Source organism: Tribolium castaneum, chromosome 3, assembly GCF_031307605.1.
Source record: "Tribolium castaneum strain GA2 chromosome 3, icTriCast1.1, whole genome shotgun sequence".
NCBI classification, from domain to species: domain Eukaryota; kingdom Metazoa; phylum Arthropoda; class Insecta; order Coleoptera; family Tenebrionidae; genus Tribolium; species Tribolium castaneum.
The window spans coordinates 22,039,797-22,059,914 of record NC_087396.1 but is presented as its reverse complement, the minus strand read 5'-3'; the positions used below and the strand labels follow the sequence as shown (position 1 = coordinate 22,059,914).

The 20,118-nt window shown below is 35.6% G+C and overlaps 1 protein-coding gene across 4 annotated transcripts; it reads left to right on the top strand.

The window, feature by feature from the left end:
• Positions 1-1,796: 1,796 nt before the first annotated feature.
• LOC662553 (lutropin-choriogonadotropic hormone receptor) lies at positions 1,797-19,854 on the top strand. 4 transcript variants are annotated; one of them, XM_015981351.2, is made up of 15 exons: positions 1,797-2,077; positions 8,121-8,303; positions 8,351-8,425; positions 9,227-9,301; positions 11,563-11,640; positions 11,845-11,919; positions 12,186-12,254; positions 13,127-13,195; positions 13,346-13,420; positions 14,888-15,005; positions 15,074-15,397; positions 16,640-16,925; positions 18,728-19,216; positions 19,320-19,577; positions 19,629-19,854. In XM_015981351.2, exons 1-15 carry the CDS (start codon positions 2,070-2,072, stop codon positions 19,775-19,777), a joined length of 2,331 nt encoding a protein of 776 aa, XP_015836837.1. In that variant the 5' UTR covers positions 1,797-2,069; the 3' UTR covers positions 19,778-19,854. The 4 variants fall into 4 exon arrangements, with proteins under 4 accessions (XP_015836837.1, XP_008195299.1, XP_015836839.1 ...); XM_015981352.2 differs by having other exon boundaries at positions 1,798-2,077; positions 19,632-19,854; XM_008197077.3 differs by having other exon boundaries at positions 19,320-19,854.
• The last annotated feature ends 264 nt before the right edge of the window (positions 19,855-20,118 follow it).

Here is a 20,118-nt window from a genome sequence, read left to right as displayed (position 1 = left end):
ACATCTCAGACTAGCTATTTTAACTTACAAAATCGTTATCATGACAAAACCCAAATTCGATAAAAATCAATTAATCTCTTAACAATTCATCTCTTAGATAACCTGATTTTTTTGGTTTCTTCTCAAAAATCTAAAAACTTTTAAACTGGGTCGATAGATTCTGATATTACATTTGTGTTTTAGAATTAGTTGAAATTTTACATGTTTTAATGAATGAATGGAATATTTATAATCGATAAACGCTTTAACGACAGATAAAGTTATGAAATCCAAATCCCTATGCAATTTTGCGATAAAATAGCTTTTGGACAATTTTTAGATAAAAATCGATGTAGTATCGGTAACTCCGTCTAATTCCGAATGAAATCCTGACGTTTATTTTATTTTGTTTCCTGTTTCCCCAATTTAGTTGAACTCGACGCGAATTTATGACTAAAAAATTTTATTAATCTATCAAGGGATCTCATAAACTTCAACAGCCTTGGGCAAATGTCGTTCACCAACCCCTGTTATTAACAGTAATTACTTGTAAAAAAATATGGACAAACTTTCGTAACTGTACACTGTAAATTACTAATCCGAAAAAGGAGTGAAATTATTTAATTTGCGTGCAAAAATCCGAACCAAACTTTCACGATCCGAGATGTGAACCCACGCAAGTTAATATCCTTTGTGTTTAGGCATTTGACTTGGGTCTAGTTCGTAAAGTTGCATGCATGGAGTCATAAACGTCGACAAACTTTATATAAAATAGGACGATTCGTATTTTAATCAAATTGTTAACGAATTTATGGCAAAAATATTCGTAACGTAATCCGGTGCCATGTCCGAGGGATAATTCCGACACTGTAACTATTATAACTTTTCCAATATCCCAACATTGTCTAGTAATCCTACTTTACATTCCCGTAGTGAGCATATCTGTGCTGGCGAAAAAACAAAATTTGCAAGTCTTAATTAACGTTTCGGGAGCAAATTATTAAAATTTCCTACAAGGAAGAGGAGATAATCCATTTATTCAAATGACTCTTTCGCTTATAAAGTGTTATCGATTGGAAATCCGCCCACGGGCGATATTTTTACACCCGGGCTTGATCCCAACAGATTATGGCGTGTGAACGTGAAACACAAAGAAGACAAATAGTGAAGCATGCTTATATAAAATATTTATACACTTATAAAGGAGTTGTCTCAACTCGAACCGGAATAATCCGGCGTTACGTTTTTTCGGCTTGTTCCAGACTTGAAAGGAACACCTGTTGATTGGGGGAAAATTTTCTGATGAGTGGAAAAATCGGACAGGGCTTTATTAAGTTTCGATCTCCTCGAAATAATTGCGCTCTGTAATCGAAACATTTGGCAGAGGAGCTGTTTTAATTGCGATCACAGCTTGATTTCCACCAACATTGCAAACGATTAATTATTTTTAATAGAAAAAACCAACTGTCCACCACAATCATTTGCAATTACGCAAATATTTACAGCCCTGTTTCAGCTTTTATTATCCCTCCAACTATTTTATTAAAAAATTGCGACCCCTTGTCAACTTTGCTAAATATAAATCAATACAATAACGAGTCATTTTTTCCCGTAAAAAGCCACAAATCTTATCAACAAACAGAAACTCCAAGAATAGACTTCACACCTTTAAGTCCGCTATTTTTAATTGGATGAAGCAACAAGTAACTTAATCACAAGACGTCACGTTCTTGTGACAGATAGCTTATTTCCTTAGCTGGATATTTCGCTAACATGGCGGATTGTGTTAGCTTAATTAGACTCGAACTAATCTCCATTACACCCACTTTCAATTATGACAAATTGCTGGCTGGGGTTGAAACGTTTAAGTTTTTTTACCACCCTTTGGTGAATTTTCACAATTTTTGGATGAAATTTTTGGTGATAGTGGTGATAATCATGCGCACGACCATAAGCTGAACGCAACTCTGGTGTTGTGAGGCAGTTTTCCAGCAGCGCGCCTGAAAACCACCACCACCTCCTGAAACGCGGCGCGAGCTTAAAAGTTTCCGCGAGTGATGAAAAAATTTTCGGCCTGAAAAAGCTTCAGCATGTTGCTGTAAGTCGTACAATTTACACAATTCGGAACTGAAACATTTTATTAACTGGATCGAGGGCACACTTCATGATTTTCTGTTTTGACACAATTGATGATTAATGATATTGTTTTAACGTTATCTTAATTACTTGCAATGGATTAGAACGTTGCTTTTAGGGCATAATAGGCTCTGCCATATGCCGGAACTGAATTAATTTTAATGCTAATCAGGCCGTAAAATTGTTGTGCGCTTTTCTTTGTTATCACTCATTTATCATTCGATTTATGTCAGTTACAATATTTCACGCGAGACGCAAAATATAAACTTTAAGTTTGGGAAAATCGGTGTGGTTTATTTCAATACGATTGCATTTTAAAGATAATAGAACACGTCTTGAAACATCGAATTAGCTTCAAGTTAGTAGTGCTTGGTAATTTATTTTCGGATACGAACAACTTGCTAAAAATAACAAAACTAATAACACGTATTGTACTTGTACTTTTTTTAAAATATTTTCCCTCAATTTTCACATGAAAAAAGCAATAAAAAATACGTCACCCCTAATTTATATCTGTTTTAATGTTGCGGTGTCAAGGTTAAAAGACCGAAAACAATAATGCTAAATAATGGTTAATTAAATTATCACACAAATATTTAAGGTAACATTTACCGCTTCAGTTTAAATTAGATGTTATTTAGATGAAGTGCAAATATTTTAAATTCCAACGAAATTAAAAATTCAGAACACACCCCTTGGAGCACATTTCTCAATTTTGTGACGTTTGAAAAAATTGTCACGGCGATAAATTATATGAAATGATGTTTATTTTGCACAAACACAAGTAGCTTTATTCAGTTTTTTTGTAATTTAAGTATTTGTAAGTTAAGAAAGAAAGAAGAAATAAAAAGACCCAGCGATATATTTAATATAATCAATATAATATTATTGGAGAATAGTTTTTAATTTTTTTGTAAAAATATTTGCTGATAGAAAATAATAAGGTTTAGGATTTAGGTTATTTGATTTTTGTAATTTTCTTTTTAGATTTTATGTAATTTTTTTAATTTTATTTATTTTTATGTTACTTGGTTCGTTTCGAATTCTCTGATCAGCAAAATCACTTAGAATTTGTTCAAATAATATAGTGTAGGCTATTTTGATGATTGTTAAAATTTTTTGTTGAAATTTTTTGAAATAAATAGGGTTCTAGCTAAATTACTCACAATATGTTATTTTATTTTTACAATTATGTTTTAATTCTTTCTATTTTAGAAATTTTTATATTACGTACGTTAGTTTTTTTAATTCTTTTTATTTTATGTATTTTTATGTTATTTTGTTCTTTTCTAATTTTTTTAGCAGCAAAATCATTTGAAATTTTGTTAAAATAATGTTATTTGGATCTATTGTGATGATTTTTAAACATTTTTCGTTGAAATTTCTGGAAATAAATAGGTTTCTGGCTAAATAACTTATCGTTTGTTCTTTTATTTCTATATGTTTTATTTTTTCTATTTTATTTATTTTTATGTTACGCACCTATTTCTTTTCATTTCTCTCGAAAAAAATAAACAAATAAGATAAGATAATGTGTTGTTTTATTTTTCATTTTTTTATTCTCTTTGTTTTATATATTTTATGTTACTTACCGAAATAAATTTGAAATAATATAAATCGTTTGCAATTGTCTGAAATAACGTAATTTACAATACAAATATTAACATGTAGTAAATAAAAATTGAAAAAAGGAATTAAAGAAAGGGCTCTTGTAACGACAAAATTTTTGATATGTAATATGATTTTTTTTAAATAAACCTCCATTTGTGAACCTTTTAGCCCATCAAATCTTTGGATATTCAATTTGAAATGCGTATTTCATCAATTTATCAAAGTGCAAAAAACTGCGTATGTGAATTGGTTGTAAAAATAAATTTGCACAGTTCAAAACCCTGGTTATTTTTTTGTCCAAAACCTACACTTTTTTCTTCAATTTATTTTTATTAAACAAATCTGGCATCCATCCGCCGAAAACTTCCGCCAATGTATATTTCTTTCCACCTTTATGGCTCGCGTTGTTCCATTTTTGCGAAACTAAGACTGGAAAATGAGGTGACGTCCATCACTGCGAATATCACAATCCGTAATCTGATATTGTGTTTCCGTAGATTGTTCTAATCTGACATTATACCAAATCCGCGTAACTCACAGAGTTGTTCCCGCCACTGTATCTGTCTGTAATTAAAGCGAGACAATAAAGTTGCAAACCAATTAATAACTAAATTCGGACACGCTTTCCGTTTCACATCCCGATTTAAAACTTGACCAAATTTCATCCAACTTTCGAAGAGCTAATGCACATACACTTCACCCAATTTCGCGACATGCATTTATATTGCGCGCTTTAGTCCACTCCCGAGAGGCCAGCGTCCAAAACCGTCAAAAATTTTACTGAACAAAATCGAACTGGAAAAGGATTAATTTCGCGTTTCCGCTTGAGAGATGAGCAATTTCGCACGTCCCAGCGCCCGATTCATTGTTTCACTCTCGAAAGAATTAGCCCTCGGTGTACAATAAACAAGAAAATTAACTAATCTTAATGGTGCGAAAAAATTACGCTCGACATTTCATTAAAAGCCTTGTAAGAATTCGCCTATTGAAGCAACACTCCGAAGGGAGTCGCTGTTAATTCATTAAACTTTATTAAAAGATTTTTTGCGCCAAGCCGTAATAATGGCACAAGTAATTAATTATCCGAAATGGCCAACTTGAGTTTTGATTCGGGCGAATAAAAGCACAAACGGCGTAAATTTATGGTTATCTATGCTGATAACAGTCAATAACGCGGTTTTGTTTTACGACCGGGCTGTTACGATGGGGTTTATTAACGGTTTTCGTTTTTTAAGTGGCTGACAAAGTAAAAATCTTGCGGCGGCAGGAAGTCAAACATTTATACACGCCGTCTTAATTAACAGCAAGTTGATTCAACTAATATTCACGTAAAGTTTGCCTTCAAGAATGCACCACTTGGTGTGGAAAGCTCGTATTGTGCTCCTTACAAAAGCGTAATTATCTACGAACTATGCAGATTGGGAAAATTCGCGACTTTCGAAGCACGTTTCCTATTTTGCCAAAATTGAAATTTTCACACACGACACGTCCTTGAGTGATGTATTTCGTCGCAGATGTTTACTATTTCTGATTTCTGAAAGTGTCGAAATAATAAATCTTTTAAGGCCGCTAGTAAACTTTATACCAAATAATAAAAAAACAAGTTTAGGACTTAATCTGCGACAGTATCGTCAGGTTTTTTCGTTTTACGGCTCGTATTACTAGCTTAATAATAATCACGATTTGTTATTCGATATCGTGTTTTTATTCAAATATCGCCGACTTTAATTAAACTTACGTAAAACGTAATCAAAGCGTCTTCAAACATAAGGAGCGATTTGATTCCAAATTTGATATAACCGCCGAGTGACGACGATTTAAAACTAATTACAAATTTTTAATAACCTCAGAGGGAAATAAACGTTTAAAAAAAGCCACAAACATTTAACTGCCTGGCTTGTTTTAAAAGGAGAAAATTAAACTTGTACGCTTATTAAACTCCTCGGTTATTTCCAACACGTGGATTAGCCGTGATTGCGCGGCTTTATGAAATGGTTCGACAATAGACACGGAAATAAGAACTCATTGATTTGCTTTTTTACTTCGAATTAAAACGGCAGGCGCTAATGAAGCCTCTACCACACCAGAAGCACAACAAGACTGAGGAAAACGACTAAAATCGGCCAAAAACAGGCAAGGAAGCCTTCACAAAAAAAAACAAATAATAAAATACAAAAGTCGAACAATAATTATTACTTGTCAAGAGAACGCACTGCTCGTTGAATATTTCACGTATAATATTGAAATCGTTTTAGTTCTAGTGCTATAAAATATATAGCTTTATTACCAAGTTAAGGGAAACAAATAAAAAAGTGCATTTATGTTTTTGGAAATATCAAAAAAGTAATAATTAAAATGAAGTAAATTGTGTAATGTAATTACTGAAAAAGAGACTTAGTCTTAAAATTTCGAATTTTTGAGCTTCTACTTCAAATTAAAACAGCGGGCGGTAATGAGGCCTTTACGACACCAAAACTACAAATCAAAAAGAAATCGACGAAAAATGTTCAAAAACTGGCCGCTTTCTAAGTTTTTACGACACTAGAGCAATAACAACTTACCTGGTAAAAAACCTTCAGAAAAAAAAACAAAAATTAAATACGAAAGTCATAATTTGTGTTAAGAGAACCGAATTACCCGTTGAATATTTCAGGTGTAATATCACAATTCTTTTAGTTCTAGTGCTATAAAGTAGCTTTATGAGCAAGTTAAGAGAAAACAAAAAAAATACAGTGATATTTTTGAAAACATCAACTTCTTAATAGTTAATGAAAGATAATAACTATAGTTGAAATAGTTGAAATTAAAACGGCGCGCGATTAGGAGGTCTTTACGACATCAAAGCCACACATTTCTGGCAGAAGTCGTAAAGTAGCAATTTTTTAAGTTCTAGAGCAAAAAAAACTTACCAGGTAAGGAAGCCATCAAGATGTTTGAGTAGCACGTGCTCTAGGATCTGAAAAAAATACAAACTAAAATAACAAAACTGAAACAATTTCGGTCAAGAGAAGCGAATGCTCGTTGAATATTTCAGGCTTAATAATAGAACTGTTTCAGTTCTAGTACCATAAAATCAATAGACTATAGCTTTATAAATAAGTTAAAAAAAGCAGTGATGTTGAAAATACATGTTAATCGTTAGTAATATGTTCAAAAACTAGCGGTTTTTTACATTTTTAGGGCACTAAGACAATTAAAATGTAGCAGGTACGGAGTGGTGCTCGTTGAATATTTCAGGCGTAGTAATAGGATCGTTTTAGTTCTAGTGCTTTAAAGCCATTTTATTCAATTAGAGCCTGAGGAATGCCCCTCGAGTGCTTTTTCTCCCAAACTGTGCCCTCAATCTCGCACATCTCTCATTAATTTTCCTTTAGCCCTCCTTGAGATAAATGTTGCAGAAAGTGGAATGCAATCCCATAAATCAAGAAAGTCACCTGTCGCCCTTGTAATTTTATGCCAAAAGTTCGCTCACCCCAACTTTCCCGATTAATTTTTCCGGAAAACAGCGTTTCATGTAATGCGTAATTTTTCGAGCCCGGAGTCATCCCGACTTTGAATAAAACATATTGGGACATGCGATTTGGATTTATGGAGGCTGCAAGTGCCTCTCAAATCGACGTTATAAATAAAACCTCATAAGCATACGACATGAATAATTCACAGCGCAACGTTTTTATTATTTTTGGGTCCGCGTGTAAATACAGACGGTTAGACTTTAGTGGCGCTATTAAATAAATGCCTCGTCTAAACAAACACAAACTGTCTTTCCCGAATTTTGGCTTTAAGACGATCAAACCGAGCTTGACGAAATGAAATTTGGCGAAATAAAATCAGTTTTTATGCGTCTCTTGTAACAAAGAAGCAAGCCGCAGAAAATATTGACTTGTAAGAAAAAAATGATTAAATTCACATCACATCAAATCGCGTTTTTTCGGCAAAAATAAGCTGTTATTACGGCCGCGATTTTTTCAGCGAACAAGCTTTGATGTGTAGATTACAAATCCACTGTCAACACGTATGAAATAATCTCGTTAAGCGCAACAAAAATTGACAACGGCTAATACCTGATTTGGAGCACGAAAAATACAATTTGTTGCATTTCATTTCGTTCGTGATTAAAATTCAATCTCATGGCGTGAATCGCGCAATTAGGCGCAAATTGCGAGCGAATCAAGAAATTGAGTAAAAGACTTCCCTCCGCGTAATAAATGATAAATAATTTACAAGTCTGGAAATCGCAAAAACCCCGACATCTCTCTTATTGTCCACATTAAACCATAATAACTCCCAACGCAGCGCAAACATCCCTACAATAAATTTCTTTCGTTCGTCACAAAAAGCAGACAAATCGTTGCGCTTTTTCACCGTCTGAGAGCCGAAATCAAACGTTTCAGATTCTGGCTGTGGCTGAGTCTGCCGCCTGCAGCCCCCGACAAAATCATGATGGGCATCCCCGCCAGCGGGCCGGCCCTGAAAGAGTGTCCCTGCGAGGAAGTGGACGTGGGGTTTGAATGCAGATGCAGCGGTCCGGCCCTGATGGACATCCCCAACAGCCTGCATAAAGAGCTCACCATTCTGTGAGTCCTCGAATTTGCTAGTCGGAAATTGAGCAAATCCTTTTCAGGGTTATCGAGGACGCCGGGATTGAAGTGCTGAAAAGCGATTCGCTCGTGCCCTACTCGAGCACGCTGCGAGAGCTGTGAGTTTGTAAACTGATCGAATTGGGTTTGGACACAACTAATTACACCAACGATATTTATAAAAATATTAGCATACAAAAACTATTAGCAATAGTAAAAAACATCCCAAGTCAAACACTACAAGAATTTATTGTGCGAAAGTTGAAAAAAAATAAGAAACATGTTTCGAACCAATTGGTTCGTCTTCAGCCCTTTTTAAAATATGGCTTCACTTGGTGTTTTACTTACATCTTTTAAAATTCTTAATTTGCATTTAATGATGTAATTTTTTTTCATATGTTTTAAAAAAGGCTGAAGAATTTTTCGAAATACACGTATAAAGTTGAAAAATGACTTGTCTATTTCATTTCGAGAAGGAACTGATTTGAACTGAAAAGAGAAAAACTCTTATTTTTTAGAGAGTAGTCACGTAAGACATTACCAAATTTCTGTCTTTTGACAAAATTCTACAAAATTTTCAAAAAAATATACTAACTCAAACATGTAATATGTTACAAATTTATGTGTTTTTGTGAATCGATTTTCTTTAGTTTGTTAATTTTGTAAATATAATGTCAAATGAAACAATATAAAAGTACCAGGATCCAGGATATATAAAAAAATTATCCTGCGGAGTCTCGTTTGCATTTTAGATCAGCAAAATTTTAAGCAACACATCACATTCGAACTGGAATTGATTAAATCGTTTGGTTTGATGAGAAACTATAAATCTTCGATTGCTCCACGAATTACTGTTTTCGATTGTGATGGCCTGGCTACGGAAATTTTTGGCCGTAATTATTTTCCTGCCTCTGTTTCAGCACTCTATTCAACTTGGAGAACTTCTACTATTTCGAAACTGGTGTTTTTCAGCACTTGAGGCAGCTACAGACAATGTAAGTAATAATTACGACTTGTGTTTTTCTCCCGAATTTCCTTCTCTGACACACAATATCGGATGATTTATAACTCGTTCCATAAATAACAGGAATTGCATCGACTCTTTATTATCTCAGAAGGACGATTCCTTGTTGTGTTAAGGACGATCGCATTAATTTCCTACATGATGGGTCGGATTTTAAGTTGATGGAGATTGAAACGAGATCTAATTCGTGTCGTCCTGATTAATGACACATCAGACAACGTCTAATTAGCTTTTACTGACCTCAACTCCAAATCGTGTTACGTCTGTCTTGTAATTAAAGCCCGATTTAGGGACTTTTGCGTTTTCATTTTTCGAGGACCATAAATCACTTGCAATGAAATCGTGTTTGCAGATTTGTTCAAGCTCAAGCAAGGTTTATTAATTTTAAGCTGCGATAATACCGAGGTCGAGTTTCTGTAAATACGTAAAGCTTTGTCTTGTTATGTAATAAGTGCAAGTAATTGTACAACGTAGCTTCAAGGATTATTCCAGTCTGCGGTTTCAGCGTTATTGCACTTTTTACCAAAGGCATGAATATTAAAATTGAAATAACAATAGTGTTGCAGGAAAAGACATTTCGGGACTTTAAGCGGTTTCCTTGTTCAGGGAATCGAAAAATTAACTGAATTTTTAAAAAAATTCGTAATCCTATTTTCTTTACATTCCAGTCTCTTCCCACAGAGGAAATCCTCTTGGCAGTCATAAGCAACGACGAATTATTTTTGCTAACGTTTTTACTGCTCTGTAGTTTTTCCCCCAAGGGAGAACAGACTTGTTTCAGCTTCAGGGTTTTGTGCATGTTAAGACTTAGGTTTACCAAAATAGACATGAAAGGATCGCTCTTAATTGAGTTTAAATAAAAATAAATTGGACTTTCACCGGCCCGGCGCATCCACCAAAATCACTACGCAAATAACACTTCATTGTTATAACACTTAAATAATACAGTTTCCTTTTTTCAAAGGTAAGTCTCAAAAACCGTAAAATCTTTTCATCAACTTTGTTCAAACAATTATTTGATAAAATGAAAATATTTTTCTGTGGGCTTATGAAAAATAATCCGGAGAATTGATTGGCGTCCACAAAATTTCCAGTAGTTTTAGAACTTTTAGTTTTTACGTTATAAAGAACCCGGCGCATCCACCATTTTTCAAATTAAAATAATTATTAAATTAACTCTTAAAAAAATATTCAAGGGTTGTAATAAACTTATAATACGGGAAATTGACCGAAGAGTACGGTGGAACAAACCGTTTTATTATAAGACTTTTAATTTACGAGATATAAATTTTTAATTAAAATGCCGGCGCATCCACCATTTTTCTAATATAAATAATTTTTTAAATTAATTTCTCAAATAATCTGGAGTTGTAATAAACTAGGATAATACGTAAAAAGGACCGTAGAATATGCTGAAACAAACCGTTTTACACTTGGACTTTTAGGTTTCGAGCTATGAATGAAAATGTCTTTGAAATAACCCTATAATTTTATCGAAAAAAATTAAAAAGTCAAATAGTATTATAAAAAATATGATATGACACGTAGAAAATTCGCCTAAACCAAGACTCCTAAGTTATGAATTTTTATAGGAAACATTTTTTTGGGAAAAAACATGTTCTCAAGCTAGATTTAATAATGCACGAGTAATGTAAGATATCGTATTTTAGTACGATATAAAATTTCAGAATTTCTTTACTGGATTAATAAAGGCGATCTACGAAATATGCGCTCGAGTGCTGCGGATAAATTATGAATAAAAGTCGCCAAACTTTCAATTAAAGTGCAAAATTTGTGTGCTTGGTTACTTCACTGCTTGATAAATCCGAAACAGATTAGAGCCATTTAAGGTATTTACAAACTTTTTCCCGACACCGATTTAATTAGGAAATGAGAAAAATTTGGCAAATTTAATTAAACGAGGCAAGCCAAGCAGCTAATTATAAAACTTCACTTTAATGAACGTACGATAACAAACACTTTGACAAATGTGGTAAGGTAACGGCCATATTTCTGCCTGGCTTTAATTAGCAAGGAAAAAATCCTAGTGTTGGTTGGTAAATGTGAACTTTTGCCCCCAATTTGTCATTTTATTGCAGCTTCAAAGACCCACTCAGGCGCTGATTAAGAGACAGAACTGCTTTGTTGCTGAATTTGCAAACATTGCAGCGACTCACTTAATCGGAAAGTAGTTAATAATTCAAGCTAGTTACCGTAATTACAATCTTTCAGATACATCCACCGCGCCCCCAAACTCCTGAAAATCCAGCCGGAGGTTTTCAGCGCTTACCTCCCCAACCTCAAGATCTTGTGAGTAAAATTATTTCATTACAACAATAATTAGGATCAATCTGCGAATTTCCGCCCTGACGGTTACCTTACAAATTACTGCCAATGAATTAATTAAGGACGCACACGTCTTTGCCAGTCGACGTTGCCGCCAAACCACCACGTCGTGCGAATTGCGACGCAAAAATTAATGCGCAATTAATAACAAAGCGCGATTTTTTTCAGGAGGATCGTCAACACGGGATTAGAGGAAATGCCGAACTTCAACGGATTGAACACTTCCTCGGTGTTGCACATGATGTAAGTGCTGAAATTTGCTATCGATCCGGGAATTAAATTAAAACGCGAACGCAAACATATGCTAAAGCTATCAATCTGAATAGGACATTTTCCCAAATAAGGGAAAAATCAATTAAGTCAACACGAAACTTGGACAAACTTGATCAAATATTACCAAGGTATTCATTTTTCATGAGCTCGGGTCATTGTTGACCCAACACTCCCATTAAAAATGCATCAACTGCTCGATAGATTAGCACAGTAAAGGGGCGTTTGTTTTATTACAGAGATTTGGAGCATAACCGCATCCAGAGAATCAACACGCGGCAAATTAGCAGAGTCAAGGCTGAGCAACTGTAAGTAAATAGATAAATGAATAAAGAAACGAAACTAAATTAAAACAAAAACTGAAAATAGAAAAACTACTAAAGAAAAGAACAGTGAATAAAACAAAACAAAAATAATAGAAAAGACAAGAATTCTTTAAAAACTAAAGAAATTGTATAACTTGTTAAACTTGTTAAGAAAATTTTATTCAGATGTTAATTAATAAGTAACTGCGAAAAATTTTAATCTGACACAATTTTCAGCTTTCAATCGATAATACACAACAAATGCAAGTTATACATTTTAAAATCACGAATTCGAGCTTACAAATTAATGCCCGAAAGTCCCAGCTGGAATTATCGTGTGTTTTACTAATTTCATTTTTGGCACGATGTAGCAAATTAAAGAAATTATTTTATTGCAACGTGGATTTAATATTAAACAAATTACACTCACATGCATACAATATATTGCCTTAACATGTGGTACAGCCGTAACTACAAATTTTACTTTAATAAAGATAAATCCGACATGACTATTTTACTATCCCGGCGCATCCACCATTTTTGCATGTTGTGTTTTTTTCATTGTTTTGTGTATTACTTTAGTTCTTTCGCAGATAATCCGGCACTTGAGTGGAAATTACGCAGTTTTAAATTTAGCAAATTGTTTGTAAATACAATTAGGCGAAAATAAACGTGAAACTAAGAGGAATAACAAAAAATTGACGCGGAATGTTCTCGAGTCCTCGGAGAATTCCTTGCAAAATAGATTTAATGGAAAACGCTCCTAAAGGAAATGTTAGATCGGATTATACGTTAAGTCGCTAATTTTAGCATTTTCCTTCGCCGGCTTAATCAGACATAATCCAAATAATTAACAGATTTTTTTGTTTGACCAGAGTGCTCAACTACAACGATTTGCAAGTGGTCGAAGAGGCGGCATTTGCGGGCTCGCAGATCGCTAAATTGTGAGTAAAACGAAATTTAGTTATTTTTCAGCGAAACCTCCTCAAAGTAAATATTTCGGGCAGAAATTCACAATGAAATTAGCCGTTCGGTTTGAAAAGTTTCCCTTTTGTTACCTCCTAACTCGATTTGTATCCAAATTATCGTTTCAGAAGCCTGAGTGGAAATTTTCGACTGAAAAACCTCCACGTGAAGGCGTTTCACGGACTGGAGAGCTTGCGCTACATGTGAGTATTTTGCTAAAAAAGTGACACAATTTTGGGCAGTCTGCCGCAATTTATAACGTTGTGGGGTCCTTATTGAGATAAAGGAAAACTTGGAGTAGCTTTCGCTGGCCCTTTTAACTAGATTACTTACATCAAAGACGAGGTCAAGGCTCCAACTTTAATTAAAATCATTGGGGGAATCATAAGACCTCAAGAGTAAAAACTTGTAAATAAATTTTCACCTAATCCGGCCTTTTCTTATCACTTTTACGCCATTTGCTCGCATGCTCACACTGAGACGCAATAATTCAGCGGCTTATTCCCATACTGATAATTAATTAATTAGCGCAGCAATTAAATTAATTAAAAAACAACTTACAATAAATTATATACCACTTGGCGTTATTAACTACACATACAGGGGAAATCTGTTAAAAGCACGTTTTTACGATTTCTCAAAATTTTCTACTATTTCTGTTACTATTACTATTAAATCGCAAAATCTGAATCCTGTATGATTATTATATGTTTCTAAAATACAGTAATAATATTCGTGTAGCAGATTCACCCTGTATATGGGCTGTTCGGGACAACAGTTGTTTTAGGTAATATTAAAAAAGTCAAAATGTCAAAGTATTAAAAAAAGCAAAACTGAAGTAATTTTATGGAGTATTTAAAAAAGTTAAAATTGAAGTTGCGACCTTTCGTATTAAGAACATTCGACAGGAAATAGCAACCAAGTTGATTCAATAAAAGGCAAACTTTGCGATAATTTATCGGAAAAACAGCTAAAATTGTTGATGTTGTCGTAGTTGGTTTTAAATTCTAGACACGTTTCAAATAGAAGCTCTTAGGATTATTTAGGTTTAATGATCTCATTCCGGAGAGGACTCATTATCATTCATTACGTTCGATGCGAAGTAGGTAATAAGATATTTTATTCCTTTAACGAATTTAGGGTTTGCTTTCACTCGGCGAAAATTTTTTGTCGTAATGAGGACTTACAACTCCTGTCACCTTAATTGTGATAATTTATGGCAAGTTGCGGTTAAATCTTAACAACGCCACCCCAAATAATTAATTAAACGCGCATTTTTTATCAGAGCGATGTTAAATTAAGCTTGAACGCGTGATATGTAACAAAATAATTGCGCTTAAAATAATTAGGCGGAAGGCGCATAAAGGGCGATATTTTCTGACAGTTAATGAAACATTTATAAAAGGCGCTTTGTGCGATGTGTTTACTTATTAATGCGCGCCCGAAGAGGGAATTAATGAATAGGAATGGTCCCAATTATGCAACAACATGCCAATTTGACGCTCGGTTGAGCTGCAGGTGAAGTAAGTAAAAATGATTATAAAACCCAAGAAAGTTTCCAATAAAAGAAACTGCCATAAAGCGGTTACGAATCGTGAAAGTGCACCAAATTAGGTTTAAAACAATTTCGAGGATCCTTCCCGGCAAAAAATTAAAAATCGAATTTCTAGCGACCTCTCAAGCACTGCCATAACGGCGTTACCCGTGGAAGGCCTGCGGGAAATCGACGTCCTCAAAGTCCAAGACACAGAGTCGCTTAAAGTCTTTCCCTCAGTTTACAACTTCAAGGTAAAATCCAATTGTGGCATTGTCTTCGATCCGGAGACAATAACCAGCAATTAATCACCCTTTTGCAGTACATAAAAGAAGCCTGGCTGACCTACCCTTACCATTGTTGCGCCTTCAAGTTCCCCCACACCCACAACCCCTGGGAGTACGAAAGACACAACCGATTTGTCAAGCAGCAGCGCCAAGCTTGCACCGCCAAAAACGCCAAAAACGCTGACCCGACTCTGAGGGCGCTGTTTAGGGCCATTCCGCCGAATGCAAGTCTCGCTGAGAGCGATTTTGACGAGCAGTGGAACGGCGATGAGATTTTTCACAACAGTACGATGAATCTGAATAATGGATCGCCGGTTACTACCGCCGTTTGTGGAGAGATATACAGGAATTATCACGAGGTTTGTAAGTTATTGCCGGTAATGTAGAAGAGAAGACAAAAAATGTACAAAAAATGGGCGGTTCCGGAGCTAATGCACGGGAAATGCACACCTAAAAGCCGTTTTTGCCACAGGGGAGTAATTGATAATTTACAGCAGAAGCGTTCTTCTTGACTTAATCGCCGATTAACAAACGAATTTATGATACACTGCAATAACCAACCGACACTCGATAATCTATACACAAACTATAATACTTATGAGAGTTTGTTAAAAGTGTTTTAAAATAAATACTTTATACGTGCGGATTTTTGTTTTTTTAATAGTTTAACAGATTTCAAGTTATTTTAACTTTTTTAACATTAAGAAAATCAGTAGAAATTCATAGCTCTTTTCGTGACAAAATTTGGAACAACATTTTTGGTTTATTCTTTGAAAAATATTTCTATGTCCAAAAAAAGCTGTAATTAGTAATAAATTTCGAGAAACATAAAAAAAATTCAATTCTCCATCAGACTATAGGGAAAAATAGGCGACACTTGAAAAAACTGATAGTTATGGGCACTTAAAATTCACCAAAATTTCAAAATTTCCAAGAAAACTAGAAAAAAAAATTTGGAAAATTAAAAAACGCCAGAGGAGAGATAATATGATTCTAAAATATTTAAAAATAATAAACTTATCAAAAAATTATAATTTACATTTTTTTGAAACTTTGAACTTCTATGGAAAGCTGAAGAAATGTTCCTCATAATGCCTCGGATAAAAACACAACAGTTGAAAAGAAAAAGGCGTTATAAATTATGGTTGTGTGCAAATTTTCGAATACATTTCATTATTGGAACTCACAATACTTTTAAAGCGGAGTTTGGGCGGACTCGAAAATCATTACAGATCTTGAATAGATAAACAAAAACACGGAATAGCAGAGTGAAAACCTCGTAAATCAGTTTTTTTTGCGATATTCAATAAAAATGTTGTACCTAACGAAAGGTACACTTTTGCTCCCCTTTCGCCGCGTTCCGTGCTTCAATAATTTAAACCGCTTGATGTCTTTTAATTAAAAATTAATCAAAAAATGATGTCGCAATAATTAGAGGCGATACTGAAAACGCCATCATATTTTAATGTTAATAACCTTTTTGCGTCTCGAAATGACCAATTTTATCGCGTCCTGAACGTTTGTCGTGCACTTAATCAGCATTCTTTCTTGAATAGCGTCGTAAATCGTCATGCAATAAAATAAGTTTGTGCATTAAACAGGTCAAGTGTCATCCAGCGCCGGACGCCTTCAACCCCTGCGAAGACCTGATGGGAAATTGGGCTTTAAGGATACCGGTATGGTTCATATCGTTATCGGCAGTGATCGGAAATCTGTTCGTGGTAATAGTCATCTCGACATCGCATTTTCGACTGACAGTTTCGAAATTTCTCATGTGCAATTTAGCCGTGGCTGATTTATGCATCGGCATCCATCTGCTGCTTATTGCCGTGGTGGACGCCTGCTCCATAAGGGCCTATTTCAATTACGCCATCGATTGGCAAGAAGGTATTTATCAAAATTTTGCACCCATTAAATAATTACGCACGCACTCAATTACAACTAATCGAATTGTTTGCCTAAACCGCCATTTATAAAAATTAACCCATTAGTGTGACACAAAACCGATAAGCTGGACGCGCTGTCTCGTTTTGAATCTTTAATTGTGCTTTACATAAGTGGCTTTGCGAAACAATACTTGCGAAACTTTGTTCAGGTAAACAAGAAAATCTTATAAATTGTCATTAAGGCAATAGAAGTGTGATCCCTCGCTTTTACTCTTCTTAATTAAGTGAATGAAAGTGGCCCAAGTTTGCAGCGCCCACGTTTCATCACTTAAGCCGCTTTTAAAGAATCATTTTTGTGGGCTTGTAATGCGAGAATATTCGCTCCAACCGGTGTTTTTTCTACAATGGTCAGACCTATCTCTACATAGCAAATATTCAGTCGCGAATACAACAATCCTTTTAGAATTTGGGAATTTAAGCGAGAAAGATCAATGCTACTCGTATTTTTCTCTGGAATTTTTCAACCATGTTTTTTCTAAACATTTATCGGCACAAATTTTAAAAAATGAGTAAGAGGATCAAGGGGGAATACACAACGTCGTAAGGAATCAATAAATGTGATTGTGGAAGGACGTGTCTGCACGGATGCCGACTGCTTGGGTTAATTCATTCAAATGAAAGTAAAATTTTGATGGATTTTTATTCAGACTTTGATTGTAAAAAAAAATATCACAGATTTTTGTCACATGTTCCACTTCTTAAAATAATCCCAACAATTGTTACAATCAAGACAGATTTACTACATTTTTGTTCTTGTGCAACGGAAAAACGGGATAAACTTTGGTTAACTTCTAATTTAAAATTTAAAACGTCGGCGCACATGCACTGAAAAGTTCAATAAAAAATAAATTGAAATTGACCAAACCACACTAATTTGAATAATCCGACCCGAATTTTCCATTTATTACAATAGTTTTGTACTAACTGGCTCATCAATACCCGGAAAATTCTCTTAGTTTGTTTTTAAAAAAGGGTGAACTTTGATTAATTTCTAGTTTGGTTTGTTATTGTGCATCCGTTGAAAACTGAAAAAGTCGGCGCTCATGCGTGTTTGTAAACGTTCCTGCTTTGAAAAATTCTATGGAAAATTAATTGAAATTGGCTAAACCACACCAATCCGGCCCGTATTTTCCATATATTACATAGTTTTGAAATAACTGATCGACCAGTAAGACCTTACAAAATTCATATGTGGCTAATTTTCCAATAATTGCAATTTCCAACTATTTGCGGATTTTTAAACCCAACCGAACGCTTTCACGCGACTTGTAAGATTATTATAACAATTTCACGAATTATACCGCACGTATTCAATGCTCCGACACGGGAATTTGGAATATGAGGTGCAGACATCAAAGATGAGTTTTGAATATGTATACGTATAACAAAATCAGCATTCAAAATGCTTCCAGGTGCGGTGCATTAACGAACACGTCTGCGACATCTTAGCCAAGCTTAGACACAGATAAACACATTCGCATTTACGGTAAATTATTTTTTTTCTATAGGAGGTGTACTATTTCTTTATCAATTCTTTTGAGTCGATAAACAGCAATTCGACCGCAAATTAATTTTACTCAATTAAATTTATAAATTCAAGTATAAGATATACACGACTATAAAGATTATCACTTGTTGATAAACAATCTCTTTACCGTCTTGTTTGCACAATTAGTAATGTAATGAATCTCCAGCTCGTATTAATTACAATGAGTTTACTTTCCCCCAAATCTCCAATTTCAGGCAACGGCTGTCGCGTTGCCGGCACGCTCACCATCTTCGGCAACGTCCTCTCGGTGTACACCCTCGCTGTGATAACCACCGAGCGATGGTACACCATCACCTGGGCCATCCATCTCAACAAGCGCCTAAAGCTCCGGACGGCAGTTCGCGTGATGATCGCCGGCTGGATTTGTGCCCTTTTTATGGCATGTCTCCCCCTTGTGGGGGTGAGCAGCTACTCCAAAACGAGCATATGTCTGCCCTTGGAGAACAAAGGCAAAGCCGACACGATATATCTCTCCACTTTGCTCGCTTTCAACGCGATCGCGTTCGCCCTCATCTGCGTCTGCTACGGAAGTATGTACAAGTCGATTCGTGAGGGTGGACACACGGGATCTACGACTTCCGTCCGGTCCGACCTCACTGTGGCCAAGAGGATGGCTTTGCTCGTCTTCACCGATTTTGCGTGCTGGGCGCCGATCGCCTTCTTCAGCCTCACGGCGCTTTTAGGTGATTTTAAATTATTTTCGGTTCAAGTTGTTTTTTCAATTGCTTTCTCTACGACTTTTTCTCGGAGAATTAAGGCTCGAAGTGAATGCAAATTATTTCGCAGGCCATCCGTTGATCACCGTCACGCAGACGAAGATCCTCCTCGTGTTCTTCTACCCGCTCAACTCGTGCGCCAACCCCTGTCTGTACGCCCTGCTGACGCAGCAATACCGCCGCGACTTTTTCATCTTAATGGGGCGCTACGGCCTGTGCAAGGACCGCGCCGAGCGCCACAAGGGGGCCATCGGGGGCAAACCGCTCCCGTACGGCTCCGGCCCGCAGTATAAGCGGACTAGCGGCGAGGCAGCCGGCAAAATTCACAGTGCGGGAGGTAACAACCATCGAGGGTCTCTTTTGACCACTATCGTTTCAGTAGAAGTGCCCATGGTGAGGACTAGTTCCCGGAACAGTGCGCGCTCGCGCCCGGACTCGCTCAACGCCGTTCCGGAGTATTCCCTCCAGCAAATCAACCTCGGCATGATGGACGATTGCCGGAAACTCACTTCGACCGATAACTTGTAAGAGTGATGTTTAGTGTTGGTTGTTGTTTATACATGTAAATATTAATTAAGTTGCTAATAAAACCCTGCATTCCACTACCTCACGTGTTTTCTTGCCCGGAAAAAACGACACGCCTGCCGACTTGCCCAAATTGGGTATTTATCGCTTTTTTGGGTCAAAGCTACATAATTACGAAAAATTACATTTTCCCGACTTGTTTTGCCCGAAACTTCATTATATCCAACATCCGTGTACGACTTTATCCTAATTGCTCGACTACATTTGCTTAATGTTATAAAGCCACAGCACAATTAAGTTACCAACAATATAATTAAATAAAACACAAATAAAAATTATATCAC